Raw genomic sequence first — 21645 nt, forward strand, 5'->3', positions numbered from 1 at the left:
GTGGTTGTTCTTTGTGTCTTTGTGGTTGTTTTGTGTCTTTGTGGTTGTTCTGTGTGTCTTTGTGGTTGTTTTGTGTCTTTGTGGTTGTTCTGTGTCTTTGTGGTTGTTTTGTGTCTTTGTGGTTGTTTTGTGTCTTTGTGGTTGTTTTGTGTCTTTGTGGTTGTTTTGTGTCTTTGTGGTTGTTTTGTGTGTCTTTGTGGTTGTTTTGTGTCTTTCTGGTTGTTCTGTGTGTCTTTGTGGTTGTTCTGTGTGTCTCTGTGGTTGTTTTTGTGTCTTTGTGGTTGTTTTGTGTCTTTGTGGTTGTTTTGTGTGTCTTTGTGGTTGTTTTGTGTCTTTGTGGTTGTTCTGTGTGTCTTTGTGGTTGTTTTTGTGTCTTTGTGGTTGTTTTGTGTCTTTGTGTATCCATCCACCACTGAAAATAGTCCTCAACAACCAGCTTGTTTGTAAAACATTTGAACATTAAAAAACGACCACCTGATTGTTTCCTTTAAAACAATTTACACATTTAAAAGCTGTTTTTCATTTTTAATGCGAATTAATGACCAAAGAAGTCACAAAATATCAAGCGACATCTTTTTTGTTTGTTTTTAACTTTGCATCATCTCTTTCAAATACTAAAACAAAATCACAGACCAAAATCTGAACATTTACATTTATTAAATTGTTAAAATACAGATAAAGCGTTTCTAGAAATGTTGCAAATGTAAAAAAGAAACAGCGGTTCCTCGTCTGACGAACTCGGAGGGGATTTTTTTTTTTTAAAAGAGCTTTTTAAATGTTCCGACGAAGCATTTTTCCTTCGACACGTTGAACACCGTGAAGAAACGTGGAAACATCAGGACGCAGAGTTTTTGTTTAGTTTTTGTTGAACGCGAACGCCGACAGCTTGGAGGAGGGGTCCAGAGCTTTCTTCTTCTTGGCGCTGTTTTCATCAGCTTTGGCCGTTTCCTTCTCGTCCTCCTCTCCTCCTCCTCCTCCTCCTCCTCCTCCTGCTCTTTTCCTCTTCTTCAGATCGGCTGCGTCTCCAGTTTGGCCTTTTGCTCTTTCTGTCCACGACTAGAAAAAAAAAAAAAAAGCCATGAAACGAATGTTAATTACCGAAACAAAAACCAAATATTGCGTCGTTGTTGTTGTTGTTGTTCTGTTTCGTATCCGGGGCCGCGAACACCTACGTGACGATGACTAAACGCCCGGGCGTGTCGGAAATTGCATCCTGTCGTGTATAATCACTATTGACAGGCTGCATCTCTTCGGCCCGCCGGCTCTTTGCCTCCGCGCGCTTTTATATTTATTTATTTCTCTTTTTTTTCTATCGGAGACAAAAGGAAGCGCTTTTCACCGGACGTAATGGAGCCGCGATGAATCATCGGGGGGAGGAGGAGGACACACACACACACACACACACACACACACACACACACACACACACACACACAACACACACTCTTCACCTCCAGCGTCCGGCGGAGCGCTGCTATTAACCCCCCGTGCATCACTGTATTCGGATGGAATAATGTAAATAGGAGAAACTCACACGGACGAACCACCGGGGTCGAGACATTAACGAGTTTTTTTTTTTTTTTTTAAACCTCCAAACGGCTGAAATAAACCACAATAATGATTAAAATAATGTGTGAATAATCTTAGGGTTTGACGAATAAAAGCTGAACGCAGAATCGCCTCAACGTGCAGTACCACTGAGTACCACCAGGGGCTAGCTAAAAAAAAAAAAAAAATCCTCTGGCTCCACGCAGCTGCAATTACCTCTCATCGCCACAGGTGTCACCAAAGAGCACCGAACGGAGATTTTTCATTAATTTTAACTTTAAAAAAAAAGTGTTTTTTTCCTTTTAGGTTCATTTTTTTCTCTGAACTATGATTTTTTTTTTTATACCGCATTGCTTTCAGTTTGCTGAAGTATGAATTTAAAAGCAATGACAAAATATTTTCTCCAATATAATAATCACGGTGGATTTTGTCCTTTAAAAAAAAAAAAAAAAACCCCGACTGAAATCTCCATCGTCGTAATTGTCCTGCCGATTGACCGGCTCACCGTCAGTATTATCAGAAGATCAATGCTTTGTGCCCTCGCTGCCAAAAAACCCACTCGACTGGGTTCCCTTGGCAACGGGCACCCCCCCCCCCCCGCTCCCGGTTCACATCCACTTCCTCTTTTCCTTTCTCTCGGTCGAGTGCCATCCAGCCTCCTCGCTGAGAGTCTCGATGGATGCAGGGTCACGACCAGGAGCACTCAGGTGGATGAAAGCATGAGGCGTGTCATTACCGACATCTATCCGCCCATCGACTGACCACAGCCGACACCGTGTGTGTGTGTGTGTGTGTGTGTGTGTGTGTGTGTGTGTGTGTGTGTGTGTGTGTGTGTGTGTGTGTGTGTGGACGTTACATCTGAGAGAAAAATTGGGTTTTTAAAAAAATCTGGCTTTTTCTACATGATACCGTAGGACTCGGCTGGGGGGGCGGAGCTACAGAGAAACACCTGCTGCTGTCGGGAAATATTAGATTTGTTATTAATATTTCTATATATTATTTTATATTTTATTGCATATACATATTTGTAATTTTGTTGTTATTGTGTGCACCTTTTTTTCCTAACTGTGTCTCTGTGCTGCTGTGACGACTGCATTTTCCCACTGTGGGATTAATAAAGTCTTATCCATCCATCCATCCATCCATCTAACCATCCATCCATCCATCCATCTATCTAACCATCCATCCATCCATCCATCTATCCATCCATCCATCCATCCATCCATCCATCCATCCATCCATCCATCTATCTAACCATCCATCCATCCAAAATAGACAATTTATTGTACAAATATCTGACGTTTTATGAACGATTATTTCCGCAAACTCTCAAATCAAAAAAGCTCAATTAATGAATCATTTTAAATCAGTATAATTAACACATAATAATTCATCTGTGATTTCGTCTCCAGTTGTTTCCAATCATACTTTCATAGCAGCCTCTGATGGTCAAACAGGTGCTAAATCACAATAAAAAGGGACTTTTAAAGTCTTCGAGTCGACATGTTTTATGTTTTTTTTTTTTTTAATAAGAGTTTAATTGACGGTTATTGTCTCCTCTCTGTGACCCCCCCCCTCTAAATCTCACTATTACTGTTGTTGTTTACAAACTAAAGGCCAGTTTTCATGTAGCTCATCAACTGTAATGCCGACAAATATAAAACTCTTAATACAAATTTATGTTTGTTATCCAAATTAATAATCACGTGATTTGAAGTATTTCGTCATATCGTCAAACTTTAGTTTACCACAAAGATAGATCGAAAAGACGTATTAACGTTTTCGCCAAAACGCTGAAATGCCAAAAAAAAAAAGAGCTGCAGTTCCTCGAATGCCCAATAGAGGCTCCAAAGAAATCCAGTTTCAACCACTAGTGGTACTTTTTTTTTTTCAGTCGTCATTGAGTAACGTTTTCACAGAGAAACAGATCACACAGGAAACGCAGGCTAATGCGTTTACGCGGCAGCCTGCCTACATCCGGCTGTAACTGCATTATTTCCTCCTGTGTTGAAAAGTCTTTGTCTGTCGCAGCTGATTGGTTCAATTCAATCAGCCCGAAGAAATCCGAAATCCAAACTAAGAAAAATGGGTTTCCCCACACGGCAGCTCTCGCTTTGTTACCGTGTTCCTTTAATTTGGTTAAAAAACAACAACAACAGGTCGATGTCTGTTGGTGGTTTGTCGGGTCGACGGGTGCAGAAACAAATGAGGCGGATTTCTGGTGCCAAATATCTTTTTGTTTGGTTGTGTTAGTGAACCGATTTAAGAAACGTTTAAAAGCCGCTGGTTGGAAATTTTTAGACCTTTAACGGTGTATAAAAGTGGACGCAACTTTTGGGTATAAAAAAAATAAAAGAGGCCATAGCGGAAGTGTTGTAAACTGCAATACCACCGAGGGCCACTAGAGGTCGGCTCCAAAAAAGGCTCCATAGACTCCCATTCAACTTCTCATGAAATATAAAGTCAATGTGTGTGTGTGTGTGTGGGGGGGGGGAGGGGCGTGTCTGTTTGATTGACAGGCCTGCGGTGCAGTCAGGTTTCCGCTATCAGTGTACGACGTTCCAAAAAAAAAGGGGATTAAAAGTAAAGCACTTTTTATGATTGGCGGCTGCTCGCGTTGATTTTTTTGCATGAAGATCAGATATAAAAAGACTTTTTTTTTCACACTGCTAGCAGCACAAAAAAAAAAATCTGGATTTCACAGATAAAAAGTTTAAGGACTTTAAAACGCCTCGTTGTCAATCAAAAGATTTTAAATCTGATTCTGTTTGACTGGAACTTTAAGATGAATAAAGTTTCTTTGTGACATCCGTAACTTTTTCAACATCACTCAGTAGGATCCTGAACATTTTCGGTTTTATTTTTAACTTTAAAAAAAAAAAGTATTAAGCCCCTCCCCCGATCCGAACCCGTCTCTCCTACCAGTCGCTCGTCCGCCGACAGCGTCCTGAAGCGTCCCATCGCCTCCTTGATGACGTCCGTCTCCTCGAGGTCCGGCCGGTCGGCGACGATGCTCTCCCTGTTTTCCTCGAGCCACAGCTGGAAGCCCGTCCTCGGCCTGAAAACAACACAAACTAGTTAGAAAACAAAACAAAACTCGACCTCGAAAGCTTCTTTTAAAAATGTTTTTTAAATCTTTCTACCTCTTGTTCTCGGCGTTTTCAGGCGGCGCCGCCGGAGGCGGGACGTCGGCTCGTTTCGGCCGATCGGCGGCCGGCTCGACGCTCTCCGGCGTCTTCTTGCTGGCGGCTTTAGAGACGGTCATCTGCAGCAGCGTGGACTGAGTCTGAGGACGGACGGGAGACATCACGAGCACGAAAAACAAATATCTGCGGTTTTATACTGAAGTCTGGACGAGCATGAAACGACCGACAGACGACCGACGACGGGGGAGAAACTCAACCTTAAAACATAAACTTCATCTAATTTAATGGGCTTATTTTGTACACATTCCCAGAACAGAAATCTTGAACATTGAATTAAAACCAGGTTAATAAATAAAGAGTCAAAGGATTTTTTTTTTATTTTTTTTTTTTTTTTTAAATCACCCAATAAATCAGAAAATACTCTCAATCGGCATAAAATAAAATAATTTTAAAAGTAGATTTTCGGGGATAAAATGTCAATTATACAACAAGTAGCTCCAAACCCAGCGATCTGATTGGTCGACTGTACATTTGGAACAAATCATCGTGACATCACACCTGATCATTACCAGTAAATATCACTCCCACCTTCTCAATAGGAGTATAGAATTAGAATTGAATTTCATAACATATTTGTAATATGATGTTGTTTTTACTGATTATTTGTTTATTAAATGACCCATTTGGTGAAGTCGGGTCTCTTTTGGTCCTTTTTTTGACGCTCCAACCTCCCACTCATCGCTGAAGTAAATACAAATTCGTAATATAGATGGAAAAAAAAAAAGAGGAAAGTTTAGCGTAAGTGCTGCTAAAGTGGAGATTTTTGATGATGATGATGATGACGACGGTACCTTTGTTTTGGGTCTGGGGGCCAGCGGTTTGAGGACGGGGTTTTTGTTCGGTTTCCCCGCCGACCCGCCGAGAGGAGCCGACTTTCTGCTGGACGTCATGTTGTCCAGGATGTTCGTCGCTCGCGGCTGACCGGACGACGACGACGAAGAAGAAGAATACGGATTTCTCGAACCGGCGGCCTGAAGGACCTCCAAGTAAAAAAACAACAACAAAAAAAACCATCAGCGAGTGCAGCTAAGATCTACCGTCTGCGTTTCTAAAGTCAGATTTATTCAAATATAATAAATATTAAAAATTAATACAAATTAATATTAATAGTAATAAATATTTGCGCTCTTACCTTGAAGGGATTCGTACGTCCCGCTTTACCAACTGAAAAGAAAAAAAAAAAAAAGTGAGACGTCAGAACTCGTATCGAAGTCAAGATATTAGTATAAAAAAACAAAAAAATAACTTAACAAACACGAAGGTGGACAACAAAACAACGACAACAAAAAAAAGTCCAGTTATCAAATTCGGACTTTAAATCAAAGCATTTGACTTCTGACTCGAAGCTTCGACTCACCTGTCGTCGGAGACGACTTCACAGGTGAATCTGCGTCCTTCGTGAACGGATTCACACCTGTGGACACGAAGCAGACATCAGAGGGGGCGGAGCTATAAAGGGTGCTGCGACTTTTTTCAAATTAAAAGCATAGAGAAAAAAAAAAAAAAAACACGCACATACTGTTGAATTTAACTTATTGAGCAGAGAAATTTTTTTTTTTTTTTTTTTTAAAAAGCAAAGAGATGGAACTGACGTGTTTTGGTTTCCGTGGCCTCGTCTGTCTCCATCTCCTGTCCGTCCTCTTCCTCCCCGACCTCTCCTTCTTCTTCCTCCTGGTTGTGTCTGTTGCCATGACGACCTGCCCTGGTCTGGCCGTACCTAAAAATAAATAAATGATAAATAAATAAAGTGAGCGGTGGTCTTTTAAAACTCTTCTGGAAACAGTGGAGAAGTTTTTACTTCTCAAACTTTTGTGAAATATATTATCGGTGTTATTATTATTAATATAGCAGTTTATTCAAGATTTCACACATTTAGGAATAAAAATATGTTCGAGAAAAAAAAAGCTCCTTTCATAAATGCCTCCATAAAACTACATTTTACTTTTACAAATCTAAAATGAGTAAAACTACAATTTAAATGAATATTTTTTTTTTTTAAAAATCCCAACATTTCCTGCATTCTGATTGGTCGGTTTGTAAACAACGAATACCAGTAGCAGTTTTTTTTTTCTGTATTAATCTAGTCATCAATTATTGATCCTGTCAATTTAGTTTCCTTGATGACAGTTTATAAAAGCTCAATGAAATCTGATTCATGCAGAAAAAGGAGACCGTTCTTTTTTAAGCTCCCCTCAGTGACACACACACACACACACACACACACACACACACACACACACACACACACACACACACACACACACACACACACACACACACACACACAGGTCAGAGGACATAAACACAGCAGACTCTCACAACTGAGGTAGAAACAAAAGGCTGCTCAGAAATGAGGTAAATAGCATAAATATGCGGCGGAAACCGCAAAGATGGGGGCGGAGCTATAAAGAGTGCCGCGACCTTTCAAATTAAAAGCATACAGAAGAAAAAAACCACACAGACGCTGTTGAATTTAAGCTGTAGTGGTACAAAATGTGCGTGTTGAGTATCAGTTTGTTATTGTTCACGTAAAAGAAGCTGAACAGTGAAAGAAACGGACATAGTCTGGTTCTTACCCGGCGGTCCGCCTGACGTCGGAGTACACCGCCTCCTCTTCCTGCTCCTCCTCCTCCTCCTCTCCTCCTGGTTGGCCTTCTCCAGGGCGATCTCGTTGAGCCGCTGGGCGAGGGCCATGCGTCTGGACCGGGACGCGTACCGGATGGCCAGAGTCGCCGCGTTCTGAGTCATCAGCTCCGCCAGCTCCACGCAGCGAAACTCTCGCTCCAGCTTACAGGACAGCTGTGAGAAAAAAACAACAACAACAACAACAACAAAAACACGTCAGAGAATCACTTCCGGGTCGGAGGTCGCGCCGAGTTGTTCGGTACTTACCGCAAACATCTTCATGAGCAGCTCCTGTTGCTCCTTCTGGGCCCGGTTCTGTCCGTCCTCGTCGATCTCGTAGCCGCTGGAGGACAGGAAGCTGTAGTGGTTGTGGAAGAGGACCGAACGCCAGAACTGCTCCTGGAGGGCGACGGAGGAGGAAGAGGAGGAGGAGGAGGAAGATGAACACTTCAAACTGAATTTGTCAGACGCACACAGAGATCAGAGGACAGAAGCGCAGCAGAGACTCTCCCAACTTGAGCTGGAAACAAAACGGCTGCTCAGAAATGAGGCAAATAACATAAATACAATATTTCACAGCTGGAACCGCAACAGAGGAGGCGCAACTTTTCAAATTAAAAGCATAGAGAAGAGGAAAAACTAAAAAAAAAAAAACGTGTTGAGTCGAAGAAGCTGATTCAGCTGGTTTAGGGTGGAGCTCAGCTATGTGAATAAATGTTACTAAAACATAAGTAGCTCCCGGACACTTTTATTTTGTCAAAGTAGCTCTCACAAGAAAAACATAAAGACTGCAGATTTAAAATCATCAAACAACACAGTTCAATACGAGCAAATTGAAAGTTTCTAGTATTAAAAATTGCACGAAACAAACAAACTTAATAGGCTTCTAATATAATTTTGAATTGTCTCTTTTAAATAAATGAATAAAATCATCCGTTTCATTTGGCTGGTGAGTTTGGAGAAGGGACGGATCACTGTTCTGGTTTTCCCACAGAAGACGATGCGTTCAGGTGCAAACCGCTTCTACTGAATTAAGAACGGTTTTTAATTTCCAAAGCATGAAAAAAACAAAACTGTATTTATGTGTATTTAATAAATTCGATTTCCGAACAGTTGAGTTGAAACGTTTACCTCCATCTGCCCCTTCTCCGTGCCGGTCTGACACAGCGGCAGCTTGAAGGGCAGGATGGCCACGGCCGGTCTGGGCAGGGTGGGAGGATACCGGGAGCCTTTACACGGGATACACCTGAAAACAGCCAAGAAAATAACAATGAGTCAGCAGAACGACGGGATCCAACGGTTTCCTGTTTTTCGCGGCTCGTGTCCCACCTGAGCTGCTGCGGGTTCTCGTGAACGCCGACCACCCAGTAGTGATCCGACTTGCTCTTGCAGGTCTCCCTGAGGTTGCACACGGGGGTCCACGCGTTGCCCAGCGAGCGGTTCAGCATGCGCACCGCCCCGTCCGAGTCCACGTAGCACGGGGTGCCTGGGGAAGGAGAAAAAAAACAAAAAAAACACAAAGTTTACGAATGCTGCACGTTTATGTTTTCTGTGAGATTTATAAAATTCACTTTTCGTCCGACGGACTGACCCTCGGCGGTGAACCCGAGCCAGGACAGGTGGGCCCGGCGGGAGAGAGGGAGGGGCTCGCCGCCGATGAGCCGTCTCTTCCTGCGGCCGAGCTGCAGCAGCTGGACGCCCAGCGCCTGCTCGCCGTCGAAACCTGTGGCTGGAGACGGAAAACGTGAGACGCCGTCGGAGACGGAGGACGGACCGCCGGGGGACGTTTCCAAAATGTTCGGGACGTTTTCGTGCCACCGATTTTACGACCCGTTCAATGTTTTGTTTTATGAGCGTCTGCTTCAGGATTCCAAGAAACTTCTTTCAGCGTGAAAATGGGTTGAAACGAATAAAACACAGAAACCATCTCAGGTGGGAGTCAAGTCTGTGTGTGTGTGTGTGTGTGTGTGTGTGTGTGTGTGTTGTGTGTGTGTGTGTGTGTGTGTGTGTGTGTGTGTGTGTGTGTGTGTGTGTGTGTGTGTGTGTGTGTGTGTGTGTGTGTCTTACCTCGGTGGTATACGATGAGCAGCTGTTCTCCGTGGCCGCTCAAACACACCACAGGTCCCGGCAGGCTGCAGATTTCTCTCTGGACTCCTCCGATGGAAAAGAGGCGGAGCATCAGCGCGCTGGTGGCGACGGCCGCCCAACCGTGACCGAGACACAGCGCTCGCACGTCCTCGCCCGGCGGGAGGTCCACCAGCCACTCCTTGTTGGTGTCCCACGACGAGAAGTGGAGGCACTGCAGCTTGCTGGGAGGAGGATGAGGACGAGGACGAGGAGGAGGAGAGGAGGAGGAGGGAGCCGGTTGAAAACAACAACGAGGCGAGGAGGAGCAGGAGGAGGAAGAGGAGCAGGAAGATGAGGAGGAGGTTTACCTGGCGAGCTCGTCCGTGCTGGGGCAGCCCAGCAGCACGGCCTCCTGGGAAATGTCGGCCACGGCGTGTCCCAGCGAGTTGGTGAGGTGCATGGCGTGATGCACGGCCGAGTCGTGGAACTCCACGTCGATGGCGTTGTCCTGCTCGTCGTTGTAGCCGCGAACGATCCCGACCGAGTTCCACATCTGAGGACGAGGCGGCGGGTTACGAACGGGACATCCATTTTTTTTTAAAATTTTATTTTATTTTATAAACGGTGACATCATCAACGTGACCTCACCATGAAGCGGTGGGTGAGGTGTGCGGGGGTGGAGCCGGGCTGGAAGGCCTTCTGCGGCGGAGTCGGGAGCGGCCCATCGTAGACGGGGCGCAGCGGCGGGGGGGCGGGAACCACCGAGCTGCCGGCGTCGTCGTCGTCATCACCACCATCATCATCATTAAACTTCTCCGGACCGAGCTTCAGGGATCCCGCGTCTGAAGGTGGACGGACGTAATTCAAGATTTTTATGGGTGTTCAAAAAAAAAAATCCGCTTACTCATCATTTATCTGAGTCAGACTGAAACGTGTTTATTATTCACAGCAGAGAAAATCAACTTCTGCGTGAATAATTAAACTAAACAGGAACTCCAGATGGAAATTAGACACCAGTTGCATCCGATTTAATACATTTCTCCTATTTGTGTTTATTTTATTTTTTCTTTAAATGGCCCCTTAAACAGTAAAAATAATAAATCAAAGCACATCAACTCAGGAACCAAAAGAATAAAAACAATCAACTCTTTAACGAGATAAAAATAGAAAATATTCTCCAGTTTCGGCTTCTGAATTGTGTTCATCAACACGCGTGATGTGATTCAGGATATTTTAACAGTTTTGAAAACACTGAAAACATCAAACGTTCACCGGGAATCGAACGATTATAAAGAACAATAAAATAAAAACCCGGCGTCCTTCACCCACCTCGCGAGTTCTCGTCGTCCAGGATCGCCGCTCTGTTCCTCACCCGCCCCGTCGCCGGCATCAGGAAGTCGTCGTCGTCGTCGTCCCCGGCGACCGCTTCCTTTGCGGGCGACTTGGTGTCGCTGAGGCCTTCGTCCAGGAACCGGTCGTCGTCATCGTCGTCGTCGAAAAGGGCGTCGTAGTCTTTGGCGGGTTTTTTTGCCGCCGCCTGCAGGAGGTCCAAGGAGACGCGTTTAACGTGAAACTGAACGTTTGATTAAATACTTTATAAAAAAACAAAGATTTTTAACTGTTTCGCCATGAAAATATCTACAAAGAACCACAAAGCAAATCCATCTTTTTGGATAAATAAATAATGTAATTTTGTTTACAAGGTGCGATTCAAAAACTTCAGTGACAGTTTTTTTTTCCTACTGATTGATCTGCAATCCAGGTTGAAGTTCACCTGCGTTACCACGGCGATATATCCTAGTTGAAAGTAATGCAGGTATGTCATAGCACCTGCTACTTTTATTCACTCTTCCTCCCCTCCCTCCCTCCTTCCTCTTCCTCCCCTCCTTCCTCTTCCTCCCATTCTCCCCACCTCTGATAAATAAAAAGTCCTCTGCAGCCAATCCACCAATAGGAACTCCCGCCTCCTCCGTCTGTCCCGCCCACTACATCCAACTCAACTCAGGTTGTTGATTTAAAAGTCAAGGTTTTAATTCTGTCACCAAAACTAACAAAACTCTGAGCAAATTTATTTCCACTGCAAACAATCATATTCTCAGTTTATATATATATATTTTATTTATAAACCTGATTTTTGATTGCAGTGCAAGAAATTTGCTTAAAAACAACGTTTTTTTTTGTTGTTTTTTTTGCTTGCATAATAAAAACCACAAAAGTACTTCATACAATCTGACAGCAGAGAATACTTTTTGAAATCTCGTCGGTACCTCGGTGGCGCCGGCGTCGCTCCTGGAGGAGCCGAGTCCGTCCAGCAGGCCGAGGCAGCCCTCGGTGTCCGTGTAGGCGATCTGGTCGCCCGAAGGATGCCACGCCAAGCCGCACACCGTGAAGCCCTTCTCGTGCTTCTGCCTGCAGCACAAGACGACACCGATTCAACCGCGGTGATCCTGAACGCACCTTTAAAAAACAGGAACATTCTGGGAAACACACTTCAACACCGGGCGAGTTTCAGCCCAAATTTGCTCCTACGAGGAGCCCAAATGAAATGTTTCTCATGTCAAATTACATTTGATTAAAATGTAATATATTTGACATTTTGAAATCTTCGAAAATCATGGTTTTTGTTTTGTTTTCTTTCTTCATACCTCTCCACACACAGCTTACTGCTCACGTCCCAAACCGTCAGCGAACCTCCGACGCCGCCGGCCGCCAGGAAGCGACCGCACGGCGACCAGACCACCACGTTGACGGGCTGCAGAGGAAAGAAAACGGATTTCACACCAGAGAAGCTTTAATTTCTGCTGATGATATTTTCGTCTGAATTATTAAAGTCACAACACAAAAGATTTGAAGTTTGAAACGCCGGCGGTTCGGTTTTGTTTTAACAGGAAGTCGGCGACGTCGGAAAAACATCGTCTCTTCCGGAATAAAAACCGGACGGAGGCAGTAAAAAACGAATTAAAATCTGCTTTTAATGACACAAAAATAAACATCAAACTCTCTTTAATGGAGTTTAAAGATGCTGATTATCAGTTTCAAGCCGATAAAACATCATTTTTATCTCTCGTCATTATTTCTCCACGAAACAGATGTGACAGTAGAAACTCTGCTGATTGAATTATTAAATTCTATATATATATTTGACTTTAAATTAATTCCTTTATTTACTGATCACCCCCCATGATCTCATCTTTTTGTTCTTTCTTGTTGTTGAGTTTTCTTTCTTGTTTTTTAAAAAAAAATTTTTATTATATTTTTACCTTTTTGCGTTCTGTACTAAAAGATGCACTTTTACAATTGTTCTTAAAATATCTCATAGTTCAGAAAACTGAAGTTACCGTGTTATTACGACTGAAACATTCACGTGAGCGTCCGTGTTCGATCTCACCTGCGTCAGCGTGTCGTCCGACAGCGAGCTCACGTGGTCCCAGCTCCCTCGCTCGTACAGGTGCACCTTGGTTTCTACGGGAACGGCTAAAAACTGACAACACACACATTTTCGTACTTTTAGCGCGGCTGGTTTTTCTCGCGCCGATTTATATCGTGACGATTGACACGTCGACGTGACCGACCTCGGCGGCGCCGGGCTGCCAGGCCAGCCGACACAGAGACTCGGCGTCGCTGACGTCGTTGGTCTTCTGCAGCAGCGGCCAGCTGAGCAGCTGAGTCTGAGGGGGGAGGAGGGAGAGGAGGAGTGAGGGAGGGGGGGGACAAAATGAATGACACACACACACACACAATGTCCACATGCCACAGATTGAGTCACATTTATTTGCACGATCCCCAAAATCGGCAAAGTCCCTCAAAAAGAAACTCATCAACGAAAAGATGAATGAAATTATTTCGATATTTAGCATTTAGATTTTTAACAAGTTTGAAATTCATTTAAATACGCAGAACTTTATTTATATTTTTCTAAACTTTTTTTTTTCTGTATGAATTAAAACAATAAATAAAAGAAGCAGCGACGTACCTGCTGCTCGATGTTCCACACCGCGACGGAGCCGTCGCAGCTGGACGAGGCCTGAAGGAGAGAAAAACGTCAATAAAGTGCGGACAGATGTTACTGATGTTGTGCTCCAGATGTTGTTTACCGATACTCATTCTGAGAGTGTATTCACAAACAGGTCGGTGACCTACGAAGTACCAGGATGATGTATTAAAAAAAAAAAGAAGAAAGAAGTTTGGCCATCTTGGCTACATAAGAGGAAAGGGGGCGGGGCCAGCGGGGTACAGGATTTTCAAATTAAAGCGTCAGAGGAAGCTTCAGATGTTCCTGAACACAAAAGTGTTTTCAGTTTATCCAAATCAGAGTCTGAAAGATTTATAAAAAAAAAAACTAAAAAAAAACTGGACCTTTTGAGAAGAAGAAGAAAAAAGACAAATTCAGTCTAAAGTCTTGAAACTGAAGGTTAAACTCATATTTTTATTGGTTTATCATTGTGGGACTTTTTTTTTTAATGATAATTATAAATATTCTGATGAAACCCACCAGGAATTCATCTTTGGGGTCAAAGGTCACGCTGAGCACCGGCGCTTCGTGACCGCGGAGCGTCTTCTGCCGGCTGCTGTCCGCCACCTCCACCACCTTCACCATGAAGTCACTGAGGAGGAAAAAACACACACGTGTGCAAACTGTCATGTATGTTAACATGTGACCGAGCGGAGGGAGACGAAGACAGGAAACAAATTATATATATTAAAAAATCGATTGAACAAGAGAAGCAAAAATAATCCTGATTTCGTTCCAACAGCCGCAGATGCCTGAATAATAATAATAATAATAATAATAATTTTTAAAAACCCAACAACGATCGATTGTACCACAAATTAGCCGCGTCGATACGGTGACGTGCTCCCGGCTTTTATTGACGCGATTAAACCCGCTCGGAGCAAAAAAATCAATTCTGACAGCAAACAAGATGTTTAAGTGCAATCAGGACGAATCATAAACCGATCGGCAGCGCTGCTTCGTGTTTGTGTGGAAACATCCTTCGTACCGGACCTGGCGAGATCACCGCCTGCACCGGTCGCCACGGAGACGGCGGGTTTGAGAAAAGTCAGCTGGACGACTGAATTTATTCTGAAAAGCTCCTTTAAGTACGACAATATATTTAATGAGGATTTGTGTTTTCTAGGTGTAGCTGCTCAATAAATAAGGTGAAAGTGTAAAAAAAACTATTCAGTAACTGTGCTGTTTGGACTTCTGTAAGTTTGTGATGTCACAAACTCGCTCTTTTCAACTGTTTTTGTATCCAACTATAATTTAATGATTATTTTCATTACGAATTCTTCTGCTAATTATATATATTTTTGTGTGTTAATTGAACGATTGCTTGTTTTTTGGACGACTGAATTTATTCTAAAAGCTCCTTTAAATACGACGTTATTTTTAATGAGAATCTTTTTTTTCTTTTTTTTAAAGGTTCACTACTGTAAAAAAAAATAATAAAAAAAAAAATTCAGATTTTCATTTCTAGATGTAGGTGTTCAATAAATAGTGAAAGTGTTGTCACAAGTATCCCCTGAATGTAAAAATGTACCCAGGATGTGGAAAATGATGTTTGAAAGTGTATTTTATGAGATTTAAACGTTAAAACGTGTTTGTTTTTTTATTAGTTTGGGATTAAAGTTATAAATGGGTCACCGTTTGCCTGCAAGAAACAAAATACGAACGTACTCGTAGAACTGAAGTTACGTCCAGTAACTACTAATTATCTGTTTCACGCGAGTCGCTCGTACATTTTAACACCCTGATTTTAGCGACGAGGTCGTCGTTGAACACGTAAAACCCTTTTTCTCCGGCGTCTCTCGGATCTGTTTTATTTTTTTCTTTCCTTTTTAGTTAATTTCTTTTTGTTTGAATTTTTCTTTTTCTTTCTAGAAGCATACGTTTTTATTTGTTACAGTACAAGTTACAAACTTGTTTTAACGAGTGCTTATCTCAAGTTTGGAGAGGAAATTAATGGCCTTCGTTCTTGATTTCAGTTTAGTTTTGCTTTATTTTCTTCCTTTCTTTTGTTTTGTTTGTTTCTCTTTCAACATAAATCATTAAATTTGATTTCTTTTTGCTGAAAGTTTTGTTTCTTTTTTACTTAATCATTTCAATCAGTTTTACTAATCTTAATCTGGAGTACCTGGATCCCGCGGCGACCCGCGAGCCGCTGGCGTTGAAGGTGACGTGTGTGGCGTTGGTCGTGAACCGGGTCAGGATGCCGTCCGGGTCTCCGTCGGGAAACGTGTGGATCTGCACGGTGTTGCTGGAGCCGGCCGTCACCAGCTTTCCGTTCTGAGGAGGAGAGGAAGACACGTTTTAATAAAAAATAATTCATTAAAGAAATTTAAAAAAAACACCACCGATGGCGGCCGAAGGATTTAAATCTGCAGGAAGACGTCAGCTGAAACGACCTTGAGCGCCAGAGAGTACCGACCTTGAGCGCCAGAGAGTACCGACCTTGAGCGCCAGAGAGTACCGACCTTGAGCGCCAGAGAGTACCGACCTTGAGCGCCAGAGAGTACCGACCTTGAGCGCCAGAGAGTACCGACCTTGAGCCCCAGAGAGTACCGACCTTGAGCGCCAGAGAGTACGCCTTCTCCCCGACGGTGATGAACTTCGGATCGTCGTCGTCCAGACTTTTCCATATCCGAACGTCTCCGTCGTTTCCGCAGGTAACTATGAACCTGAGGAAAGTTTTGAGTCAGATTATGGAGCAGATGGAAAAACAACAACAGATTATTTTAGATTTTCATTCAGGAGCTATTTTTTTTTATTTGATTATTATTTTATTTTAAACTACATCTATTTTGTCTGGTGGAGTTTTGTCACATAAAAAAAATAAAAATGCATGCAGTTGAATCACTTTTTACATTCACTGCAATTAATGCAAAAAAAAACAAAACAATTATCTTCATTATCAGCTAAATCTGAAGTGTATAAAATGTGCAAAAAAAATAAATAAAAATGTAACCAGCAGTTTTAAGAAGCTTTTACCAAATAATGATGATCACTTTCAACGTGCAGAACTGTATTTATATTGCCGTATCTACCAATCAACACGTGACTCCAGGTGTTGTTCAAAGGTAAAGTCCAGGACAACAACAACAACAACAACAACAACAACTGAAGTCTGACTTACTTGCCGGTGTCATCGAAGCAGACCTCGGTGTGTCCCTCCGAGTGCCCGTAGCGCATCGACTTCCTCTCACACGGCATAATTCACAAACCTGGACAGGGAAAAAAAAACAAACAAACAAACAAACAAACAAACAACAACAACCAGAGATTAACACGTAAAAAAAAAAAAAGGGCTAACCGTGCTAACGCTAACAGCGCGGCCACTTCGCTTTTTAAACTCCGCGGTCGGACTGATAAACGCTGTTCACGGCGTCAGACGTTTGACTCGGACTCACCCGAGAAGTTATCAAAACTCGCCGCGACTCGAAAAACAAAGGCGGTGAGACGGCTTACAGTTTCCCGCAGGGCTCGCTCCTCTTCTCCCTGAATCTCCCGCGCTGCGTTGAAAACAAGCAAACGCCGCGTTCACGTCTCCCGCCAGCTACGTCATGACGCAACCGCGCCAAGCCCCGCCCACGTTCGAGCTGTGCGCCTCGGCGCTGTTGAAAATAACAAAATAAAAGCCTTTTTCAGAGGGAGGAAGCAGCGGACTCAGAGCAAACTGGTACTGGAGGCTGCTTTTAGTGTAAAACAAATGGAAGAGTTTTATTACAATAGAAATAAATAAATAATGAAGTGTTAAAATAAACTCAAATCGGTGTTTTTTTTAATGCACCAAACTAAATCACCGTAAATTAATAACCAAAGAAAATAATGAATTTGCAGTTGTGTGTAGCAAAAAGTTTTTTAAAAAAAGAGAAATTTGCACAAATGAAACACCACTAATAAACAAATGAATTGGAAAAAAAAAGAGATATTATATATATTTGCACTCAGTGCAATTGCACCATTGTTTAGGTGTATATATGTATATATTTGTTTCTTAGCTGTATATACATTTATTTATGTTTTATATGTCTATTCATGTCTGGTGTTTTTTTTTTTTGCACGCTGAGAGAGTGAAGCTACAACCGGAGTTAAATTCCTTGTTTGTGTAAACATACCCGGCCGATAAAAGCTGATTCTGACTCTGAAATATGTCACATTACTGTTAAAATGTCCTGCTGTGATGTGACAAACGCTGCAGTCAAGGTTTTGGTTCACGTGGGACTGCGCAGCATTTTGACCTTTTGTCCAGTGTCCCACATATCGAGACGATGTCCCATATTTTTGAACGGCTCTGTAAAAAAACAACAACGAAGGAAGAGAACCGGGATGAACATTTCACACACACTTCTGTACTCACCTCGGGGCATTATTTTTTATTTATTTTTGTGCACTCTTTGTTGCAGAAAGGGCTTGAATGACACGCCACAAATCAAGTGTAATAAATAAAATAATAAATAAATCTGAATTCCAGTTTTGGTTCCGGGGGGGTAAACAGCCTTTTCTTTTCATGTCCTTATCTCTCAAATACGCCGTTGAACTGCTGGCATTTAAAGGTGTCCTTTTGCGGTGAGCAGGATGAATTGTTTTCAGAGCTGGATACTTCAAAAAGGAATATTTTCCATCCCATTAGCCCGTCTAAGTGTGACACGGCATGGATGAGCATGCACCATTAAAACGGCCCAAAGAAGACCCCCCAAAAAAAACAAAAAAAACAAAGAAATAAAGAAGCTCTCGGAGGAAGTGTAAATGGCATTTATTGGTTTGTAATTCGGTGAATACAATATATACCCAAATACTGTTCTCCGCTCCACCGTGTAAACACTTCTTCAATGACAACAACACTTGTGGAAAGCTATCGTTGGTCCTCCTCCAGGAGTGGTGCAGTTGTGCCGCCATCTGGTGGCTGCAGAGAAGAATGCAGTCCATTTAAGGTTGGCTCTGTTCAAAGGTTGAAGTGACATTTAATGGTGTCATTTGAACTATTTTTTTTAATTTTTTTTTTATTGATTACCAACAGTGTGATTAAACCCATTTTTGTGAAGCAGATAAATATTCACGGTTAAAGAAAGTCCGTCAGTATCATCATCTTGCCCGAATCCCATTTTCCCAACGCTTTGCGTCCATTCCCGTGTTTGTCGTTGGCCTGTAGGAGCCGGTGTCATGATTGGAAAAGCATTTTGAATTGGATTAGTTCAACTCTGACTGTGGTTGTTTTTTTTGTTTTTTTTTTTAGAAAGGGTTACTAAGAGTTTTAAACATTTGTTTGGTTGGAAAGTGCCTGAAAAATGATTTAATGTTTGCATATTACGACAGGGCGTAGTCCCTCTGACAGCCCTGATTTTGTGCAGGTAAAAGCAAAACCCTTCAATTTTTATGACATTCGCCACTCGGTTCGGTCTCTGTCGGGTGTCGTGAAACATGCACTGCAGACAGGACAGGAAATAGTTTCAGACTGAAGAGTCAATAGCGACACCTGGTGGTGAGGTTGCAGATTGCCACCATCTGAATGTCCCCTTTTTCCAACCACGGTAAGCTTGAGTTTGTCCTTTCAGACAAACGCGGCGGCGCGACATAAGGTGCTCCATCGAAGACGCGCAGTCCTCGTTTCAAGGTAACGAAAACACAACGGTTCGTTGTTTCGGTGGATTATACACGAATGAAAACATACTTCTGAATATTATTTTTCCATTTCTGCCGTTGGATGCTCCCTCCGAAATCGTACACAAGCGAACCTTTCATTTCGGGCGTCTCCACCCGCAGCGGTCGGATCGAGCGGTCGCTTTCTTGTCCCACGAGCTTGTCGCGGTAAATCCAAGCATCACGTCCGCTCGCTCCGACAGAATATGGATTCAGACCCGAGATCCACAAACGTCTTTCAAAACCTCCCCAGTCCGGCATCTTTAAACCTCAAAGGGATTAGCTTCAGCCGAGCCACTTGGAATTTATCAATCATTAATTGCCAAGAGACGGCGTCGTCCCTCCCCGCGGCGTCCGTCCCACGCCGGGCCGTCACACGGCGCAGGCCCCGTCACACCTGATGTGGTACTGCCTGAGGTAGTCCCTGAGCTGAGGCGGCAGCGGCAGGCCGTCCACGCCGCGGTAGGTGGTGCAGCTGCAGACCACGGCCCTGCACAGGTGCTGGAGGGAGAAAGGGAAGGTCCTCGGCAGCGGCCGGGAGAGCAGCGGTTCGAAGAAGAGGCAGGTGGCCGGGTCGCTGTAGTGCCTCAGCAGTCCCGTCACGCTGGGGTCCCGGTACATGCACGGGTCGCGCACGTCGAAGCTGAACCGCTTGCCGTTCTGCTCGATGCGCGCGTGCAGGGAGCGGCTGTAGCGGCGGAAGCTGACGGAGAAGAGGAACTCGTCCTGGGCCGAGTCCCGGAGCAGAAAGGTTCCCTCCGGCTGGCCCTCCAGCAGGTCCTCGGCCTCGAAGCGGTTCAACACGCCCCAGTAACACGGGTCGTTGTGGATCTGGAGGAGGTCCGGGACCAGGATGTAGTCAGTGTGGCCGCAGCTTCCGTCGGCTCCTCCGCGAGGACGCGAAGGATCCCAGTCGTCCAGGCTGGTGCTGCCGGGACCGGGGGAGCAGCAGATGTCCTCCCAGGAGAGCGGCGTCTGCGGCGGGGAGCTGGAAGGCGAGACGCTGGGTTTGAGCGGAGCCTCCGGGTCCCTCAGGGCACCTTGCTGGGTGCCGTGGTTCTTTATAAGGTGCCAACACTGGGCCAGTTCGGACTTGGGCGAGAACGGACACTTGTCCTGCATGAGCTCGGAGACGTGGATCTTGCGCTTGGACCAGAAGAGCACCGAGAAGGCTCGCGAGGAGCCCGGCGGCAGGTGGTGGTGGTGGTGGTGGTGGTGGTGGTGATGGTGGTGGTGGTGCGAGCGCAGCGGGAAACACTGACCCACGGCGTCCTGGAACTTCTGCCGCAGAGAGCGCCGGGACAAGGCCTTCCGGCAGGCGACGTCGAGGTCGAGGTCGCCGGACGTCAGCGCGTCGCCGACCGCGCCGCAGCTGCACTTCCTCTCCCTGCGCCGCCTCGGACAGGACGTGGACCGCACGCCCAGCTCCTCCGCCCCGTCCGCCTCCAGCCCTCCGGGACTCGACCCGTTGCGCGAGCTCCGAGAGCGCTTCTTGCCCCGCCAGACGTAGCTGTCGGCGCTCCAGCTGCGGAGGCCGCCTTTGGGACGCGTGTCGGAGCCCCGCGGTTTCTTGTCGGACATGGCCGCTCACTCTTCTCGCTCTGGGAACACATTCAGAAACAGACGGCTCGGTCACAAGAGGATTATCGGATCAATATGAACATAAGAGTCGGCTCCATCGAACGGGATGTAAAAGAAACAAAAGCCCCAATCGTACAAATCTTTTACTTTTCTTTTTTTTCTTTTTTTGTTTTGCCACAAAGACTCCTTTGGTGTCTGAAATTATAACTCAATACTTGTATCTTTGCAGAAGATGTTATTTGTGCCAGAATTCACCGTCCTTGAAAGGTCGTTTTCAGAACCTTTTTTAATTGGGACTTCAATGCAACCGTGAACGAGCCCTCTTTTAAAAGAGCTCATCATCTCTTTGCTTCTACCTAACAAGAAAACCTTTCAAGAAATGTCATGCGCGCGTAAAAGACTGCTATCTAATCCTTGATGTGGAGTCCTGCTGATTTCACCCGGTGGCAATAAATCTAATCGAGACTCGTGAGTTCAGAAAAACAAAAAAAGAAGCCCGCAGATGAAAATGGATCCGTTTCCCTGAAGACGCTGAAATTGGTTTAACATCCTCTCCGAAAGCGACAGATTTTTTTTTTTTTCGTGCCTCACGCAGAGATGGAAAGTTTGTCAAACAGCTTCTGAGATCTTTTCGGGGTTTTTTTTTTGGTGTTTTTTTTTTCTGGTATCAGCAGTTTGTCACCGATGATACAAAAAAAAAAACCCAAAAAACAAAAATCCAACAACAATCAAAAGTTGAACAAAAACGCACGCTGGCTGTTATTAAACTCTTTGAAGATTAATGCAAAGAGTTGTTTTTTTTTTCTCACCTTTCAAACCGCGTCAGCAGTCCGCATCCATCGTTACGACCGGTTTGTTGGATGCACATCAGCGGACGGTCCGCGACCAGCCTGCAGCCCTTCTGGTCCTCTGACAGACGGCCGGCTGCTCCGCTTCCTATATAATTATGATGCCCGGTCCCCGAGGGGGCAGCAGCTT

The 21645-nt window shown here is 44.3% G+C and overlaps 2 protein-coding genes across 2 annotated transcripts; both read right to left on the reverse strand.

Moving 5' to 3' along the window:
- Positions 1–625: 625 nt before the first annotated feature.
- Positions 626–16998, reverse strand: wdhd1 (WD repeat and HMG-box DNA binding protein 1). The gene is given in 27 exon segments (XM_069705426.1): positions 626–1056; positions 4471–4606; positions 4692–4834; positions 5546–5725; positions 5887–5918; positions 6112–6168; positions 6347–6471; positions 7331–7392; positions 7395–7553; positions 7647–7778; positions 8511–8625; positions 8709–8865; positions 8971–9108; positions 9447–9688; positions 9815–9999; positions 10095–10288; positions 10776–10983; positions 11714–11855; positions 12092–12198; positions 12835–12927; positions 13019–13114; positions 13420–13470; positions 13939–14050; positions 15584–15735; positions 16016–16127; positions 16583–16670; positions 16915–16998. Coding segments are annotated over 26 exon segments (3408 nt in total). The 5' UTR covers positions 16660–16670; positions 16915–16998; the 3' UTR covers positions 626–855.
- A 1312-nt stretch (positions 16999–18310) lies between these two features.
- On the reverse strand, positions 18311–21645 carry socs4 (suppressor of cytokine signaling 4). The gene is made up of 2 exons (XM_069705469.1): positions 21477–21645; positions 18311–20687 (listed from the first exon to the last, which is right to left on the reverse strand). The coding sequence occupies exon 2, from the start codon at positions 20665–20667 to the stop codon at positions 19459–19461; it is 1209 nt and encodes a 402-aa protein (XP_069561570.1). The 5' UTR covers positions 20668–20687; positions 21477–21645; the 3' UTR covers positions 18311–19458.

The sequence above is a fragment of the Brachyistius frenatus genome, unplaced genomic scaffold (genome assembly GCF_029030835.1).
Source record: "Brachyistius frenatus isolate BFR_SWC_R1_liver_20210118 unplaced genomic scaffold, ASM2903083v1 Contig_56, whole genome shotgun sequence".
NCBI lineage: Eukaryota > Metazoa > Chordata > Actinopteri > Embiotocidae > Brachyistius > Brachyistius frenatus.

Bases quoted from the DNA above. Each gene is read 5' to 3' on its own strand.
- socs4 (XM_069705469.1), bottom strand. From the start codon at position 20,667: ATGTCCGACAAGAAACCGCGGGGCTCCGACACGCGTCCCAAAGGCGGC.